An 18,995-nucleotide genomic window follows, 5' to 3' on the forward strand; every position below is an offset into this window, starting at 1 on the left:
CCAGAACACGCTGCCTTTTATTTCTAATGCTGCGAAGCACTTTTCTTCTTGCTAGTGTGAAACATAAATGGTTGGAATGAGTGAGGCAGCAGCCTGGGAAATGCAAACTTACAAGCTATAGGAGGGTGCACTGCAGAACTTGGAGGGCTACCGGCGCAGACCCGTCAGTGATGAGGGATTCAGTATAAACAACTGGCGTCATGTTGGAAGACAGGATAGTGAAAAATGCAGTATACAGCAGGTGATGCTTGCATGTAGGACACAGAACTGCATTATGGCTCGTCTGGGGAAAACGGGAGTGTGAAGGCATGTGACATAGACAATCTTTCAAGGGAGAATACCAGGGCTTGCTGAGATTAATAGCAAAAGCTCTTTTATTGCAGCATGAAGGCCTAAGATTTGCAAGTTGTGTCTTTGTGCAGCAGAGCAGGGAGCCAATATCCCTCCCAATACCACCCTTTCCATTTGGGCCCTACCATTGCTTATTAGTGTGAAGGTATCTAAATGCTCCTTGGATCCAGGATCTTGCCGATGAAGAGGAGGGTACCAGTGGTGTCATCTCGCAGTACAAGAAGGAAAGGTCTATCCACGTGATATTCTATGGGGAAGGTCAGACGAGCAGCATTCACGCCGGGATTTGGTGTGGATCTTTCCCCATCTTCACTAAGCTCCAGAATTGCCTTGTGTTGCACATGAGATAGTTTAATAGGTTTGGCAGAAATCTTGGAAAAATCAGGTGATACGAAAAGCGACTGGAGCCCTGGAGGAAAGAAGAAAAATTCCATTAGCTGAAAGCATAGATTGTAGGTAGGGGAGCAGTACTGCTAATGCTGTGATCCAGGAGGGCATGTAGCTGCTCTGGTAGAGTTTATTTGGGGTAACAGGGAGAAGCAGCTTACATCTGTGTGTACTGAGCTTCTCTCTCTCAATCTCAGAAGCATTGTATGAGCTTGGTGGAAAGGTATGATAAAAAGTTGAGGAGTCCTGGACCGAAGTGATTTAGTTGCTGGTGAAATCTCTACAGACTGACAGCAGGACCTAACTAATAACCCACCAGCTTCATGCTCTTCTGACAGCAGGAAGCAACTTGCCCACTGCTTCCACCCCTGGCAGTCTGTAGAGGGTGTGTGATGTACATACTTGTCTCCTTTAGTGTGCTGCCAAGTGCCTCTTCATAGTTCAGCTTTAGCTTGGCAAGCTTAGCACAGCGTGGACTGTCTTCAGCTCCTTGTCTACATCGTGGACAAACTCAGAAGTAAGGCTTTCCTCAATGAGAGTCATATTCTGGGTCACTTTCGTAGGCAGGAAGAACATGGCACTGATTCCCTCTGTCAGTGGCAGCTGGGCAATCTGGAAGGCCAGTTAGAAATAAGAAAGGGTCATATCAATAACAAACAGTGTTACCCACCTCGTACTGGTCAGCTTTTCCAGTTAATACTCTTTGTCTTCTTCCCCGTTTGCTTTTATTGGACGTGATGCTTCCTGACCCCTCTGGCACCCAGCTTTCATCAACCCATGCTGTGCTCTTTCTGCTATTATGTGGCAAGTGCTCTCTCTCGCCTGTTGAATCCTGTAATGAACCTCAGTATTGCTTTGGGGGATTCTCAGCTGGAACACCTTTGAGCTCATGCTACAGTGAAAGATTTGTTGAAAGAGGTAGAGATGGAAAAGTTTTGAGGAGTGTGCCCTGCCCTTCTTGCCCAACTTTAGGTCAAGCAATACAGGCAGTACAGGCTCGTAGGACTGCTCCTCACATGGCCAATGTAGAAGTAGGATATTCTAAGGCTTGACATACTGCCTTTCAAAATAGGGATTGCAAAACTAGACTGATGGAGGCGTAAGGCTGCCTTCTGGAATGGGTTAACAGGTAAGTGTAGCTGAGCCTGTTCCTCAGTAGGTTTAGGAGATCTTGTGCAATATTTGCTCTCTGACCTTGCAGTTGAGTTCTGAGTCAAAACCGTATCGCAGTATGGCTTTGGGTTCTGACATCATGGACACCTTCACAGTTCTGTACTCATCCAGATGGAAGTCCTTCAGGCAGTCTTCTTGGTGTCAAACTTGGTTTTCCATGTCCCTATTTTTTAAAAGATAAAATGGAGGATTTTCTGGAATAATAGCATATGAAACCAGACTTGTGCCTGTGGCTGAGTAATCTTGCACTTTATACATACAGTATTTGTGCTTTAAGAGTTGAGGCGTAACTGAATGATGATGGAAATAGACTGATTGGACCTACTGATTTACTGCCACTCTTTGGCCCCTCCTTATCATCTGAGAATTGGCTAAACAGGAAATAAAAAATCAAGCCAGTATATGGGTGGAGTAGCTATTTGGGGAGCTGATGTCTATTTATGTAATTACAAAACTATTTTAAAGGGTAACAATTGTGTCAATGCATGTAAAGGGCTTCTCTCCCCACCCTTTATTTTGCTCCCTGTCTCTAAGCAATAATTCTCCAGGACAGTGGACAGGACAGTGGCTGACAGCATGTTCTAGAACAGCTCTCTAGTATCTCAGTCCATTCTCTCTGCAGTGGTAAAAAGGCTCGGTACTGTCTTTAAGCTGTGCCTTCCCTGAATGGTAATACTGTCTCTTGCCGTGGAGTTTTGTGAGCTTAAACTTTCTTCTCTGGTCTCTTACTGCAAACAGGTCAACATTCAGCTTTGCAAGAGTAGTAATTCCTCCCTCGAAAGCTATTTCTGTTCAGGTAGCATGCATTTTTTCTTCTTTACTAAATGTTCTCAAACACTTTTTTCTTGCACTCTGTCTCTTTGCTCTGTTGAAGTGAGAGCGTTCCCTCACATCTCTTCTGACACATACAGAGCCTCTCTGTAACCAAGTACACAACATTCTTACCCTTGAAGTAAGCAGCCCCAGCAAGGAGAATACTGACATCTGTGGGCATGTCCTTCATAAACCGCATAATCCTTCCCTTTGTCTGCTGCCGTACCCAGTTGTTGATTTCTTGAAGGTCTAACTGGGTATTGCCGCTTAGTGCCCTCAAACGCATCTTGTAGGACTTCTCTAGTTGGCTGTGAAAACCAGGCTTCACTCTCAGTCCTGGAGAATAAAAAGATGAGTATTGCAGCTAGCTCCCTTATCAAAACAATCTCAAGGCAGCCGATTGCAATCCAGAGCCCAACAGCAGTTCTCTCATAAAACATCTGTGGCTGTGTGTATACAGAAACCTGCTTTGAAGAAGAATAACTGAAGGCCAATGGAGGAAACTAATCCAAATCCTATAGCCACCCATGCTGGAGTATGGGATAACTCTCTCCTGAAAATTAAAGAAGGCAGATAGGAACAGCAGGCTTGGACACAGCTATTCCTACATCAGTCTGTCTTCTTTCTCCAGCTTGCTTTATGAGTACAGCTTACTCAATCTATTGGATTCTTGGAACCAGCAGGTTCCAAAAGATAGCACTTAGCTTTCTCAGCAGATGTTTGTTGCATGCTGAAAGCAGACATTTCTAATGGTTCTGCAAGGAATTAAACTAAGGAATATGGCTGAATGCTATCACAAATAGAAAATGTGATTTGGGATTCCTGGAAGTTAGCAACACCTGCCAGGAAACCTAGAGTGAAGGCAAAATTCTCAGCAAGTTTCTTCTAGGTCTTCTGTGTGTTAGCTGCTCTGTCACCAGTGTCTTTGTGTGCACTTGTGTCTGGTCTTTTATTTATGTGCACACAAACTTTCCAGGCTTTTTCTGGAGCAGCAACAGCATTCCATGCACTGTCTGTGTCCTGGCTCAACAGTAGGACAGAGCCAAGGCTGATAGTGCAGTGTTATTCAGTATGTTCTACCTGCTGCTAGTTATTTAGGTAAATTTTGATAGAAGGGAAGAAGGACTTTTACTTTTCTCCAAGATGATACGGGAGGCACTTTTCATGCTCTTCTCTGGTCCAGTCACACTGGTCAGTAGGTCCTTGTAAGTGTCGTGGACTTCAGCTTTGTTAAGCAGATCATAGAAGAGAGCACGAGAAATCACATCTTCTGTTCGTTCTCCAGCCCCTGCCAATGACAAGGACAAGTTAGAGGGAAGGTCTGTCAAGCCAACCAGCACGTGAGAAAAAGGGACAGGAACTCACCAAGCGAGAGACCTGAAAGCGCAGTAGCCAGGCTGAAGGGAGACAGCAGCACGTTGGCAGTGGCTGTCCGGCCGGATTGCTGGCGGTACAGGTCATAGCCAAAGTTGGAGACTGCAGCTGCCAGCTTGTTTACAGGGCTCTTATAGAACGGATCTTCCTCTTCGACCTCGCCAGCGTTAGCTCCATCAGCAGTGGCCGAGTTCTAGCAGGTACAGGGAGCCCCTTGGTTAGACTTGCAGTTTACAAGGGCAGGTACAGTTGTGATAAACATTTTGAAGGCAAGAAATCTACAGATACTTTCTTGTGATCCGCAGAAATACTAGCTTAATCTTACTGATAGAGAGTATAGGAACAGTGACTTGACTTTAAAGTGTCCCAGTAAAGCCGAAGGCAGCACTTAGATGGGCATCCACTATTTCTGCCTCACTGTCATCCCCTGATGTAACTACTGTGGTTTTATCTAGGCAAAGCAGGAGTTAGTCTCATTATGTTGCTAAATAAAATCGTAGTAACTTAGGAGGGTAGCGCTTAATCCTTCCATGAGATTCTCTGAAATTAAATTACCTGCTTCAATTATCTCTCCCTCGCTCTCTGCTGTTGTCTCCTACTCACCTGCTCAGTAGCTGAGTTCTGGGATCTGCTTGGGACAGTTAAGAGACCCAGGAGAAGGAGAACTGCTGGAATCTGCATGCCTGATCCTACAGAGTAAGAAATGACAGAGGTAGTTTGAGCAACCGAGCAAATACATCTGTACCACTACTGTTCATTGTACCCGGTAGTGACAGGGACTGCGATGACATGTGCTGCTGCTTGTCCTTTCCGATGGTGAAACCCACACCTGATCTTAGCAGGGTTTTCTTCTCTAGTTTGAAGTATTCAGCCAGCCTGGCCCCAGTGACTCTGACACTGGGCAAGCACACGTCTGGGTGTGCCTGAGCGCAAAAGCAGATGTGTGTGGCCCAGACCACGCTGATGCTGGCAGTTACTGAGTGCCAAGGTCCAGAAAAGCATTAAATCATATCTTCCGAGTTTTAGACTTTAAAAATTTAATACTTCAGCATTTATAAAAGGTCACAAACACATATTGTTGAATAGGGAAGAAGACAGAACTGAACGGTTACTGCTCTGCTATACCACTTACCTGCCTCAGGCAGTAGTTTGTCATGTTTCTTGTGTCTGCGTGTACCTGGAAGGCTGTACAACCTATATGAATCCTTTGCTTCTTATTTACTATTTGATAAAGTAAAAGTAGAAGAGCTTTCTTAAAAGACAGTAAGAAAAGGGGCTGGGAGTAAACACCTAATGCTGGGCTCGATCTAGAGAAGAGGTGAAAGATGGAGCTTGGCTTATTCAACATTTTTAATGGGGGTGGGAGAAAAGTACCAAATTCTGCAAAGCTGTTAAGCTTGTTCCTTCTGTGGAATCCACTTTTAATCCCTCCAGTATTGGCATATGTGGCCCTTCCAGACAGATCTGTCTGGTCCAAAGGGCAGTATGTAACTCAGGGTTTCACTGTGGGTAAACCAGAGCTACTGCAGAAGTGTCATGCCCCTGGGAACAGACGCCACTGAGGCTGGTCTGAAGCAATGTTTATATAGATTCCCAGAAATTAAAGGAAGAGGGTTGTATTTAACTAACCCCTGTGATCCAGGCATCCCGTGAAGTCGGAGAAAGAACATGTGTTTCAGATTAACTTCAGTATAAAGAAAACATGCCTGCTGGTAGAAATACAACTTAAAGCCACGTGGCTACAACAGCCCCAGTTTAGGACCCAGTCTGTTTAGGCAGAGGTATTCCTTCAGTGGAAGGCAGTTCACTGTGTCCCTCTGCTGCCAAATCCCTTTTCACCTGGAGGTAGTTCTGCCTTGGAGAAAAAGGTGTCACAGTGCAAGTTTTCAGTTTCCATGCATGTTTAGACAGTGTAACATAGAAGTGGTACTCTCTTTTCCCTGAGCGCTTGCCTCCCGTGACCTCCTGCTATCCTAGCTGCTGAGTAGGTGAGGTATTCTGGTGCAGAAGATGCATGTGAAGAGGATTTACTATACTGGAACAGACCGACGCGTTCGTTGGTATGACAGTGGATATGATGTTGGGATTGCTCGTGTCATTGCGGAGTTCTGCAAGGAACAGGCACCGTGCAGAAACAGAGATGACAGAAGCCCTGCTTGAATCTAAGTTAAGCAGGTTTTAGCTAGGGCTTTGTGAGGATGCCTACACCAAGCAGTACTCTTGCATGCTGAGCAAAAGAGACTTGGCCCAGTCTATTTAGAGATGAAGGTTTTCCGTGGAGCATAACCTTTTCTCTGAAAAAAAGAAAATAATCTCAACACAACCTCTGCTTCCAACTACACTGAGCTCCTGGGAGCAGAGCGGAGATTGGTTTTGCAGATTTGTATTGTTTTTGCCAGTACTGTCACCAGCTTCATATTTCTCAAACTTTGCCAAAAAGCAATTTCCATTTTAGAAAGACAAAGCCTTTTGCGTTTGAATTGGCCTGAACATCTGGATTCTATTTGCATGTCTCTTAGTGCACAGCCAAAAACGCAGAGAGAAGAATTTGGTTGGAGCAGAGGTGGGATGGTTTCAGGCGTGACATTAAAATTTGTGGCTGCCTTTAAAGAGAAGAGAAGGAGCAACAGCATGCAGCATGTGATGTTACAGTCAGGAAGAAAACTTTGAGAAATGAGCTGAGGAGGAACTTTGTGTCTGGGAGTTGTCTATTTGTGAAGGCCTGCAGGTGCAAAGGAAATATTTTGCCTTCCATCTATAGTGATACAAGTCTCACATCATTTATAAATGCATCTGATGTTAGGGGTGCTATGAAACATCACCCACAAGTTCAGACAGCTTGCTGTGATTGCTCCACCCCACAGCACTAACTCCTTCTGAAGCATCTTGCAACCACCAGCTCCAGAGGATCTGACTATCGCCAAAATTGTTACCGTCGCAAAGAAAAAGCGTGTTCCCAGCTGCAACACAGATGCTAGAAGGAAAGAAAACCACCCCAGTTCCCAAGCACAGTTCAGCCCCGGAGGCGAAGAGGTGCCCTAGGATGCCGGTGGCTCCCAACCCTTGGTGAGATCCCTCATTTGGTGGGAATCCCATCCTTTACCACTTGCAGAAGAACAGTTCTTCCCAGTTTCCCAGGTGCTCTGAGAGGTCCCCAGCCTCAGCCCCTGCCCTCTGCTCCCCTCGCCGCTGGCAGCGAGCAGGGCTGAGCTGCCCCTTACCTCGGGCTCCTCTCGGCCGCTGCCGTCGCAGGTTCCCGGCAGGTTCCAGTCGGGGTCAGTGTGGGTTTGGTGGGGCCACATCTGCTTTTTGCTGCTTCCCCCAGCCCAGCCTTCGGCAGGCTTCAGGTTACAGCTTCCCAGGGCTCTCTTAAAGTGCTCTGCTCCCATTTTCTGCTGCTGCCACCCTCTCGCCGAATTACGCTAACTTTTTAATCCTGCCTTCCAAAACCGAATGTGCTCCCTGTGATAAGGACAGTCCAGCGGGTAAAGCACGGGTCGGGGAGGCAAATGCTCCCTGCTCTGCTTGAGCAAGTCTTATCCCCGCAGTTTTGCTGTATGTCGCATGAGGGAATTTCTTCTGTCTCAGAGGTATGGTTAATGCAGCAATGTTTAATGGATTTGTGTCTAAGATTTAATGGAGAGACTTGTAAAGTGGAAGCAGGATTCTGTTGCTGTTTAAAGCAGTTAAGATGTTCAGAAGTGGCTCTATCCAGTGACAGGTATTAGTTAATGAGAAGTTATTAACGTGACTGGCTTAAAGTTTTTGGCTGAAGAGACTAAAAAGCCAAAGACTCTTGGTGAAAAAGATGAATTAACAGAATGTTGTAGGAGCTTACAGAACAATAAATGATCTGGAGAAGGGAAATGGGCAGAGGGTTTTCATTGTGTTTCACAATAGAAGACTCCAGGGGAGCACCCATCAGCGCTCGTTCAAAACAAGAAAATATATCTTTCATACATACTAAATTGTAAAACTCATTATACTAGATATTGCAGAAGATGAAAGATAAGCAGATTTGGGGAAAAAAAAAAAATTAGTGGAAGACGGGTCCGTTTAAGGCAACGATGGTCAGATGTAATGTCAGACTCAGCAGCTCGGCAATGCAACCAGAGCACGGTTGGTTTGCCTTGTCCCTAGTCATTCTTGGCTTTTTTTTCCTCCCAGTCATTTGTTACTGGCTATTGGGAAAGAGAGGATACTGGGCTAACTGGACACGTACCTAGCCTGATCCAGGACAGCTGTTTGTCTACTTGGAAATGCTGGAAGTAATGTCAGTGCCCCTGGTCTGGGCTTGCATTGGGACATCTCCTTTTTGGGCTGCCAGCCTTGCTGCTAACGGGTAACGAGGAGTTACTCATGCGTGCTGGCACTGGGCTCATACAGTCCCGCAGCTGAGAGGAAAGGATGGGTTTGGAGAAGCACTGGCTGCTGTTTTTGCAAGCCAGAAAAACAAATCGGGTAGCCAGCTCTGTGATGAGTCAGTGCTTCAGAGGCGACCCTTTCTAACACGAAGAGTAACAGCTCTACTCTCAACTGCTCCTCAGCTGGCTCAGTGAGAAGTCGTCTGCAGAGGGATATTTGTACTTGTTAGTCTTCCATCGTCAGCCTAAGAATGGGGCTGTTGGCTGTGGAGATGTCTTCTGGTGGATTTTGTCTCTTTTTGATACCTTGTTTGTGGTATTAAAATGCCCTTTCTGAAAGGACCGCTGGAGAAGTTTTTACATCTCATTTGTATCTCCAAATGAAAGCCCATCTGTTTTTTTTTGTTTTAAACCATTTAAATCAGAGTGGCAGTTGTATAGAACATTATTATAGACCAAAGCAGGCTTTATTCCTGTAGGTGAAGAGTAGCCCTGACACGGTGTGTTACACTCAGCCAACTAGATGCAAGGGCTTAAATCAGTTTTGTTAAATCAGTACAGACGTTTTAGTGTTATTCTGGTTTGGGTTCAAGATAGTAGGCAACATACTGTCTGAACATGGAAGTTCTGATCATGTTCACATGAGTTTGCCCTAGTAAAGAAAAAATACATCTCATATTAAAGATACTTAGACTTATTTGATATTCTCAGCCAGTGGCGCAGATGAGCTACAGACTAGACGCCCTGTGCTCGTCATGTCTTTTCAGAATAGAGCTCAGTCAAAATGAAAGCTTAGCAATGCAAAGTGGAAATTCCTGAGCAGAGACATTGATATTACTTTGTATTTTACAAACTGCCTCTTCTGGAGAGTCAGTGGAGTGAAAAAGAGTCTTAAGGTTGGTGTAACTGATAATTTGTTGAGCAAAGCACAGTCATGGAGGGCTGCTGTACTGTCAAAGAAGATGAAATTAATAGTTTGACAAGAATAGCTTGGAGTACGAGGGATGGTGGAATGAAGGAAAATAGGAAATAAGAACCAAGCTGTTCAGGAAACTGAGAATAAGGGGAAAAACTTTATAGAAGATGGGGAGCTGGAGGGCAGAGGTGTGAAAAGGAAGACTTGCACTTCAAATTTTGCACAGATTGAAGTGTAACAGAGTAGAATTCAGGGAGGTTAGTGTTGAGGTTGCAGTAGCCAAAGCAAGACTTACCTAAGGCGTGGGATGGTATTTCTGAATGTTAGGAATGAATCTGTATAAATAAATAAGCTAAAACGTTCCCTGTGGGCTAGAGCTATGCCCTCATAGTAGGGCTGAATTCTTGTGGGCTTACTTGTTAAAATTACATGGCCCCGTAATTACACCCTCTTTTTGAAGGGTACGTGTCATTGCATTGGTTAGAGGGGTAGGCATTATCTTTAGCTGTTCTTCCCCTTTTAGGCTGCAAGAAATGTGTAATTGCAGGTTTGAGCCAGGACTTTTTATTCCCCAAAGTCTCCCGCATCCCCGAAATTCATGGTTAGTGAGTCAGTCCTGCTCTTATTCCAGCAGATGGTGCAGACTATTCAGGGACGGAGGCTCCCAGAAGCATTCTCTGCTCTTTCCTTTGAGGGAAGACAGACTTCCCGAGTGAGGAAAACACTGCCAGAAGGATGGCCCTTGTGCTCTGTAACTGCTATTTCACAAAAAACAGAGCACCATCCTTTTTGCTCAGAAGCTGAGGAAGTTCAGAAGCAAAATCTACTGTGGACAGCAGTTGTTTTGCACAGAAATAGCTGCAGCATGGCAGGCTGTGGTGGGTTAGACTTATATTTTTTAAGTGGTAGGATGGCTTGGCTGGGTGAAGGCTTCCCTAGTAGCTTTCATGGTAGCTTTCTTCAGATGTGCACTGCTACATCAGAACAAGGATCCAGGGAGCTGTGCCCATTTTGGACAAAAGCAAAGCTGTAATGTGAGATTGCCTTTTGCCAAAACAGGGCAAAAGAAGTGACATTCAGGTACAGGTGTCAAAATCTGCCCCTCCTTCCCCTGGAAGCTGTCCTAGCCATCCATAGTGTTGTGCTATGGAGCCAGGAGTATCTCAGTAGAAGAACAAATTGCAGATAGCAGATACCAGATCAGCACCTTTGAAGCTCCTAGTAGATGCCAGCAGTGGTCAGGTTTTGCCCAAGAGAAAGGTTAAGGACTGTCACATCCCTGCTTCTCACTGCATTGCTGTTCACAGGCAAAATACCCTCCTGCCACTGAGCTCATACCCTCATTCAGGGAATTCTGCCCACTTCACAAAGCCAGCTCTGACCCGGTGAGTGTTCCCTGCACACTTGTGCAGGTGGGATGCCCGAAGCTTATAGGACTTGGAGTCCAAGGACAGTCTTTACAGATTTGCCATTTCAATTTCACCTCACAGCCCCTGTTGTCCTCTGTGATGTGGTGCAGCAAAGGGCAGATCTTTTGCAAGAGCCCATCCTGTTTTTTCCATCTGTCATGCCCAGACTTTTTTCCTCCCAATCTTTGCAATTATTCAAGTTGCGTGCCTGTTTCCTTTCTCTGTTGGGTCTTTCAGTGCAACACCTTAAGCAAATGTATTCTGCTTTACTCTTTATTATTCTGCTGACATAAAAATTACTAAAAAACACTTTATAAAATATGTCTTGAAAAATCTAGCATTACCCAAGAACCTAGAGTTAGTTTCCCAGGAAAAGGGCTGGAGATAAAGATCCAAAGGGGTTTCCCACTGAAGACCTTCCCACATCAGGTCCCAATAGCCAAGGAGTGGGAAAAGGGAATCTTTGAAAAGAGCCTGTGCCTGAAAACGGCTGTGACGCATCCTAGAGAAAACAACTGGTTCCTAGTCCAGTTGATCTAGAGGTCATTTTCTAGGTGGGTACAGACGGTTTTCAGAGGAACACTTTGAGGGAGGCATGTTCACAGGAACTGCGGAAGGAAGAGCCATATTAATGTCTCTGGCTGTTGTCCAAGCTACCAGATGCTAATGATGATTCCAGGCTACAGGGGACTCTAATAAGAGCTTAATAAAGACTCTTATTAGAGTCTGGGGACAAGGAAGTCTCCCTTCCAGGACTGAGAGCCCTGGAAGGGAAATCCAGGCAGACCAAGCTTTTCAGGTTCAACAGAGGGGAACCCCAGCCTGGAGAAGCTCGTCAAGGCTGGAATGGGTTATCCCAGGACTGGTCTCTAGGGATCTGTAAAGGAAAACAGCAAGGGATTGCCTCCTGTGGCCTCAGAGTGAAGTCTCCAGGGACAGGAGGCCTCTCTTAGCTGGTCCAAGGGGTCAGGTAGCAGTCCCAGAACATTTAGGCTCTGCTCCTCTCTTATTTGGGCATGGGGTACTCATTGGCGTCTGTTGCTTCGCGTGAGTCCCGTGGCTCTTTTATCTGGGGAGCAGCATTGGGGTTAGGGTTCTGGACACTGCCTATAAAAAGTGGGATGCCTGTTTTGTCTTCAAAGATAATGAGGAGAAAGGGCCGATCAAGGCTGAAGGCAGAGACTGAGCGTGACATCGCGACACTGGTAGCAGCAGATGCTTCCACACCATCTTCTTTAAGCTCCAGGGTAGACTGGTGCTGTATACTGGATACAAAGAGAGGCTCATCTGTAATCTTCTGGAGATTTGGGCTTGTGAACAGCTCCTGGAGGCCTACAGAGAAATGAGACTAAGTTAACCTTTCCCATTTGGTGCCACCACCTCTGATTTTCCTTCCTTCATCTGCTGCTACATGTGTTGTCCACCATGGAGGACTGGAGAACTGGCAGGCAGCAGAAACAAAAGCTGCAGTTCAGCCAGGTTCCCCAGTCCCTCTCTGTATGAAGAGCTGAGGGTGCCAAAACCAGAGCAGTTTTCACAAGCTTTGGCCACCTCTTTTAGAATAGTAGTGTAAAAACTTAAAGCCTTCCTTTAAAAGCAGCAAGTCTGAAGGCTCTTCCTTGCTAGGCTGGAAACACTTCTACAGAGATAATTTTTTTTAAGCAATTCTGCAAAACAAAGTGAACTCTTAATTTAGTCTCATCTGGAAATGCAATGCATGGTTTTTCGTTTCAGTAAGCTCTCAGTTCCAGGCTTTGTGATCTGCGCTCTCTCTGTGGGCAATTTCTATGTCCTGGACACTCTGTTAAATGACAAAGAGATAAAGGTTGATGCGAGGGAGGAAGTTGGTACTCGCTACAAACAGAGGAATAGGAAGAGCTCGTAAAGATTGTGAGGAACTGTGCCTTCTCTGTAGTATCATCTCGTTGGAGCAAAACATTTGGTGCTAGGCAAGCAAAGAGAAAGGAGGAGGAGAGGAATAAGAGACGAAAGAGTTTGGATGTTATCTGGAGCAAGCTGTGAGGCACAGCTTTAGAAACAAGGATGGCAGTTTTCAGTGTCAGTGAACAGATGCCATATAGATTGATCAGCTTCACTTATTCTGTGCAAATGCTGTTAGAAGCCTTACCCATTTGACTGAGAACCTTGTTGAGTTCCAGCTGGTAGTCCAATTTTACTTTGGGGATCTTCACTGTGGTGGGTACCTCTTTGGGGAAAAGCCTGCATAGTTGTTCATAAGAGAAGTTCTCCAGCACTTGAGAGGTATTCCAAGTGTACTGGTTTGGTACAATGACCACAAAACTCATGTTACTCCTAAAGGGAAACTTGGCCACCTGGAAATAAAACCAACCAGAAGGATTTATGGAACAGGAAGGAAAGTTGTTCAGAAAGTGATGCTTTAAATTTAGTCTTTTTCTAGTTGGCCTATGGAGCCAGTCTAGACAAAAACAGCGTGGTGGGAAGGAGGTATCTAATTTCTTAGGAAAGTTTATTGGAATAACGGCATTAGATTTTAGTATTTAGCCACTGATGGTAAATATTGAACACATAGCGGAGCAGAAGCCCATGTGCACAAACACTGTACCCAGTCTGGCAGTAGCTGTTTTCTGAAGGGCTCCAACAGTACATCGTCTGAGGGAATTCCTTTCCATATTTCCTCATTTATCTTTAACTCGGAGCTTTAAAACTCCATTAGTTCCCACTTAGTGGGAATATCTTTGTGGTTTTTCCTAGAGATTGAGAGTTAAGCTTCAACATTCTTGCAAGAAGCAAGGACAAATGATGCTTATTAAATTTTTGTGTGCTATGCCTGTTAAAAGACATTTGTTTTTTGGAGAGAATACTTGCAGTCAGTAAAATACAGTAGCAAGAGGAAATTTCAGTCAAAACTTGTAGTGCTTCTAATAGAGTCCTACCTGAATGTCCTGGGACTCCAGTGTAAACCAGCTCAGGGGGTACTTCTGGGATTTCATCATCTCAACTGGGACCACAAACTCATTGTCAAGGTGGAATACATCTGGTCCAGTGAAGCTAGCATCAAACTTATTCCTCCAAAACCCTATCAAAATAAAAGTTTAGAAATCAACAAAGTTAAATTTGAGTAGGAAAACAGAAACTGCCTAGCTGCCTCTACTCCTGTCATGAATCCTCCAACAAGGTAGATAGTGACCAAGCAAGTAGAAAAACAGCGAGGAGCAGTCAGTAAGGAGGCTGGAAGAGCCCTAACAGCAGGAAGCTCTTATCTCCCAGAGAGGGAGTATTGAATAACAAAAAGAACGAGGGTTAATCCTCATGCCTGAGCCTGGGAGATTACTGAAGGCTATGAAGATAAAGTAATGGATGTTTGTGCTTTGAGAAATGAAGAGTATTGCCTTTGTGCTGCATAGGGTGAAACAGTGCTCCAAGACAAAGCTAAAACATTTGCAGATTTACACTGGACATAGGTGTTTGGTCTGTGTTGCGATGCACAACCTTCAGGGAGTTAAAAGAGGAAGCTGTGCCTGACCACTGTGCTGGAGTCAGAGAGAAATCTGCAGAAGCTGCCTCCGAGCTCTGCGGTTGGTGTGTAGCGAGTCGCGTGTGACCTGGTTAAAATGAGCCGCGATGTGCCGCTGCCTGCGATCCTGAACCAGGAGGCAAAAATACTGCAGGTTCCACCTGCTGTATTCCAGCTCTGCTGTCGATAAAATTTTTAGCACATGTGAAGCAGTTGGGAATCATTACTGTAACGAAATCTAAGCAAGAGGAACAGCAGATGTACGAGAAGAGAACGAGCAGATTGACTAGCAGGAAGCAACGAAATGAGATGCCATTCAGCTACGGTGAAAACTAGTAGATTTCTAACTATTCCTCTGGATGATCGGGCTTGAAAAGGAAGGCCTGTGGGGCTCACCGTGGAAATGGATTGCGTTGAGCAAGAGCATCACTGTGTTTTCAGGGAGCTGCTGTAGGAAGGTGGGTATTTGCCCATTAGTTGCTTCCTTTACCCACTTGTTTATGGCTTCGAGGTCATCCTCACTGATTCCAGTAAGGGTCATGGGCTTTGCCCCGTAGAATTTCTCTGAATCCTCCAGAAACCTCTCTTTCACCTCAAATCCTGGCAGAGGGGAAGAATTCTACATGAAGTCATCAGACATTGACAAAATTCGCTCAGTGGCTCAGCCAGTGGCATGACACCCCCCAAGAGGAGTGCTTAAGGAAACAGGGACATCTCCCAGTACGGCAGCATGCTCTCTGTCTTACACCAGTAGAGACACCCCCCCCCTTGCCAGTTCTCACCTTTCTGCAGGTACAGACGTGACGCAAGGCTGAGGGTGGACTCTGCGAGCCTCCTGCGAAGGGTGCCCAACATCTGGTGGAGACAGGGCACCGACTCCAGATGCATCGCCTCCAGCAAATGCTTCTCTGTCTGATCCGCTGCTCCTAAAAATCAAAGTCAAATTCCTGTTAGGTCATGCCCATGTAGCAGAAAACAGGGATGTTTCTCTAGCTGCCTCCTGTTAGAAACATACTGTGCCTTATAAAAGAGGCTGGAGAAACCTGAGAGTAGGAGCCTCAGCAGGGCCACGGAGGGCAGCTTCAATTGTAATCCTACCTAATTAAAGCTGCAGGAGTAAGATTAAGTGGAAAGTGCTGTATTTAATCTTTGCATTTCCTAGTGCCTCCAGGAGGGGGTACAGGGAAGGGCAGGAAACGGTGCTTTTATAATGAAGAAGTTACCCAGTGCCAGGTGAGACAAGGCGAGGGCGATGCTGAGGGGTGACAGGATCACGTTGGTTCTGTTGGACTCCAGCTGGACCTCTTTGAGGAGATCGATGCTGAATCTCATCAAGCCGCCTGCTAGTCTCTGGCTCGTCTTCCGAGTCATCTCACAGCTTTTATCTTCAGCCTCTCCTTCCTCTTCAGAAGAGGCAATTTCCCCACATGGTTGCTGTTCATGACAGCCCACAGCCCCAGCTATAGCTTCATCTGAGTTCTGGTCATTCCTCGTGCCTAGCGGGGTGGTGGTGAAAGGTGACACGGGTCCATCAATCTCCTGGAAGTTGTCATAGTCTGCCAGCTCTGCATTCGGCAGGGTTGGGATGGCTCCCAGCAGATCAGGCTGTACAACTCCAGCACTTTTCACGTCCTGGGGAGAAACAAGAAGGATAGCGCTGGGAAAGCAAGAGGATGGTGATACCGTCCCTCATGAGCTTTACTGCACACCTAAATGGCTTAAGAAAACTCTCCAGCTTCTCTACTTTGGTGGTGTATTCGCTTCAGTTTGCCTTTTAACCTTGAGATTAAAAGCACCTCAATGAGTATGGGAAACAGAAGGTTTTGTATCCTGGGAAAACAGATCGAGCGAGGGTCTTGCAGTGGTTCCTCTTCCACTTACTCTCAGGGCCTGCCCCAGGCAAACGAGCCCAACAGGCATGCTTTGAGGGCAAGAACCACCACCTGCTCAGCACATCCTGTGCCTTCACCATTTATAGATCCATCATCCTCAACCTTGATTTCACCACCTCCTCTCACATATTTTAGGACTACTGATCTGCCTCGTGCATCGGTCAGCACCCTCTACTGCTGTCACAGCCTTGATCCAGTTTGGCTCAAATCCTCCTCCAGGCATCTGCCTCTTCTTGACTTGTCTGTTCTATTCCATCCCTTTTCTCTCCAAATTCCTCATTTTCCAGTTTTCTAAGCTTCAGCCTATAGCACTGTGGTTACTGTCCTCACTTTTGCAGGGTCTTAAACTCATGCTTTTTTCCTCAGATCTCTCTGTTCCCACCCGCATCCAGATGACATTCCTCTACTGCAGGAGTTGTTTTCCTCATCTTCCCTTATCAATCAGAAATGAAATAATCCACCTGCCAGTCCCTGTACACACCAGCTACTGATGTTTACTCCATAAGCTGCCCAGATACTTAGGCTGGAGCTTCCAACATGGAGAAGGACAGTGTTGGCAGCAGCCAACGGGTGAGGTGGGACAGAAGTCTGCACAAAGGTGGACTTTCTCATTGCACTGGCACTGCTGGATTGCACTGCCTGCACTCATCCTATCTCAGGACAAACTGAAAAACCATTGCAAATACTACAGCGTAACTTCAGTCCCCTTGGGTGGACCCAGTCGTTGCTTACCTTCAGCTCCCCATCTTCATCTAAGAAGAGATGCCTTTGCTCAATGGCATGCGCTGAAGGAAACTGTAGGGTGGGGGGAAAAAAACCACAAAGTCAGGTCTCAGATAATTTCCTCTGAACTTCCACAGTCGGTCTCCTCTGCCCCCACTCCTAACATGTTCCCATGGGGCCAAGTCAGAGACTGGCACCAGCCCAGCTGTAGCCGACCTTGCATGGCTACAGCACAGACAGGGCTTTAGGATGCAGACTCGGAGGTGCTGGGGTCCACTGTGGGGAGGTGGAAGTGAGCAGGAGCTGGGAGAGACTGCAAATGCTGGAGTTGTTTAGAAAGGGACCAGGTCAGAAGGGTAGAAAATAATGTATCCTCTAGAGAGCAAGCAGTGAGGTTTTGCAATCTCAGATCTGACAGGGATCCAGATTTAAAATGGGGAGAAAAAAAAAAAAAAGCTGTTATTAAACAACCTCCTGTTAACCCCTGAAGTTTCTGGTCACTAAATACAGTTGAAGCCAAGTTTCCAAACATTTTCTACAGAAATCTACTTGAATAATGAGAATATCCACAGCTGTATTAGCTGGGAAAAAGATTTGAAACCTTTCTGCACTGGGGCAGAAGCCAACGCCATAGCAGAGAAGCAGCGTCCTCCACCAATCTGCCTTCCAGGGCTTCTCACACACAAGCATCGGGCGGCATTTGCCCCGTGGTCTGGTCCAGGAGAGCCACCTCCCTCCCCTTGCCCTTGGCTGGCTGGGGCGAGGGCTGTGCTCGCACCGCGGAGGTCCCCACCACGGCTGGGGTGAAGCGACTTACCCGTGGGTGACTGGGAAGGGTGGACAGGCAGAGCAGCAACAGACCCCAGAGGAACACCATGTTTCTGGAACAGAAGGACCAGCTGAGAGCGAAGTTATTTCCAGCTGCCTGGCAGCAGCGAGCTGAGCCTATTGAGGTCTACAGGGAGAAACTTATCAACCTGGCCAAACAGGTTGGCGCAGGAGCTTGCAGAAAGCAATAGGGAGATGAACAATGCTGCAAAGAAACAACACAGGACTCCTGGGTCCAACGCCAAGGCAGCGAAATCAGAGAGGAACAGGGACCCACACCGGAGCAGAGCTGTAACCACAGCCAGGCTCCTCCGTGACGCTCTCCTGCTCGGATCCTGCGTCTCTGACCCCATCGCCCTCGTTCCTCTGGATTGCAAATGGTATTTCCCTAATCAGTCCCGCATACGCCGTACCTCTGGAAGTAGACAAGAGCCTCTGCTCCTTTCCTGTGCAAAATACCAAGGTATGGGCACAGCATCCTCAGCTCTGCCCCCGGCTCTTGGGAGAAGGGATACGAACCTGCCTCCGAGGGGCTGCAGGCACTCAGCAAGTGCTGTCTGGGAGGGACTTCGCAGGTAGAAATGCAATGCAGAGCAGTTTCTCAGCAATATGTTCTGGAATAGGGTGTCCTCCCCTTCCCAGGACTCACCTTCCCCCTTTGCTGGCAGACCCAGCCTCTCTCCACCCCCACGCTCCGGTTCCTGTACAGGACAGTGGGAGCAGGGCTTCCAGGGCCACGGATAAAACTTCACCCATTCCTTGGCCACTGCTTCACCCAGCTACTTTTCCGATTGAAACAGAAATAACTTATCTTCTTCTTAATATAAAGCCTCCATGCCAAAGCCCAGTCCTCTGCACTGCTGCCATACGCTTAATTCCTGGGGCTGCTTTCCACTCTCTGAGCAGTCCCTGCTTTGACCTGAAACTGCTGGGCTGCAATCCTGGTTGTCAAGTGGAAGAAGCAAAACTTGAGGCCATTTTGTTCCCCCTTCTCCCCCACCTCAAATCCTGCAGCCGCATATAACCTCCGAATGCCCCTTTTCTCTCCGATGTGCCCATCCTTTAACCCTCTGCCAAACTCACCCCTCTCTCCCGGAGAGGCACTATTGGAGGAGCCCCCGTTTCCTGTCAAATCCTCGTTCATTTGCCCCTTACCTGATGTTGTTCACGTCCACGTTGGAGCTGGCATCTGCTTTAGCCCGGCCGATAGCTCTGTGTGGGGCAAACGCCGTCTCTCGCCCAGCCCACCTCTCCTACCCACCGGCAGCG

General features: G+C 46.7%; 2 protein-coding genes across 3 annotated transcripts; both read right to left on the minus strand.

Moving 5' to 3' along the window:
• Positions 1-500: 500 nt before the first annotated feature.
• On the minus strand, positions 501-7,342 carry SERPINF1 (serpin family F member 1). The gene is given in 10 exon segments (XM_009979869.2): positions 501-760; positions 1,141-1,191; positions 1,194-1,350; positions 1,933-2,039; positions 2,042-2,074; positions 2,857-3,060; positions 3,857-4,012; positions 4,090-4,291; positions 4,702-4,787; positions 7,320-7,342. Coding segments are annotated over 9 exon segments (1,248 nt in total). The 5' UTR covers positions 4,780-4,787; positions 7,320-7,342.
• Positions 7,343-11,077: 3,735 nt separating this feature from the next.
• SERPINF2 (serpin family F member 2) lies at positions 11,078-18,972 on the minus strand. 2 transcript variants are annotated; one of them, XM_009979868.2, is made up of 9 exons: positions 18,882-18,972; positions 17,716-17,779; positions 16,908-16,970; positions 15,507-15,915; positions 15,066-15,209; positions 14,680-14,883; positions 13,703-13,845; positions 12,916-13,120; positions 11,078-12,119 (listed from the first exon to the last, which is right to left on the minus strand). In XM_009979868.2, exons 2-9 carry the CDS (start codon positions 17,773-17,775, stop codon positions 11,794-11,796), a joined length of 1,554 nt encoding a protein of 517 aa, XP_009978170.2. In that variant the 5' UTR covers positions 17,776-17,779; positions 18,882-18,972; the 3' UTR covers positions 11,078-11,793. The 2 variants fall into 2 exon arrangements, with proteins under 2 accessions (XP_009978170.2, XP_086480577.1); XM_086624451.1 differs by lacking the exon at positions 18,882-18,972 and having other exon boundaries at positions 16,908-16,960; positions 17,712-17,782.
• Positions 18,973-18,995: the final 23 nt, after the last annotated feature.

Source organism: Tauraco erythrolophus, chromosome 21, assembly GCF_009769465.1.
Source record: "Tauraco erythrolophus isolate bTauEry1 chromosome 21, bTauEry1.pri, whole genome shotgun sequence".
In the NCBI taxonomy this organism is placed as follows: Eukaryota; Metazoa; Chordata; class Aves; order Musophagiformes; family Musophagidae; genus Tauraco; species Tauraco erythrolophus.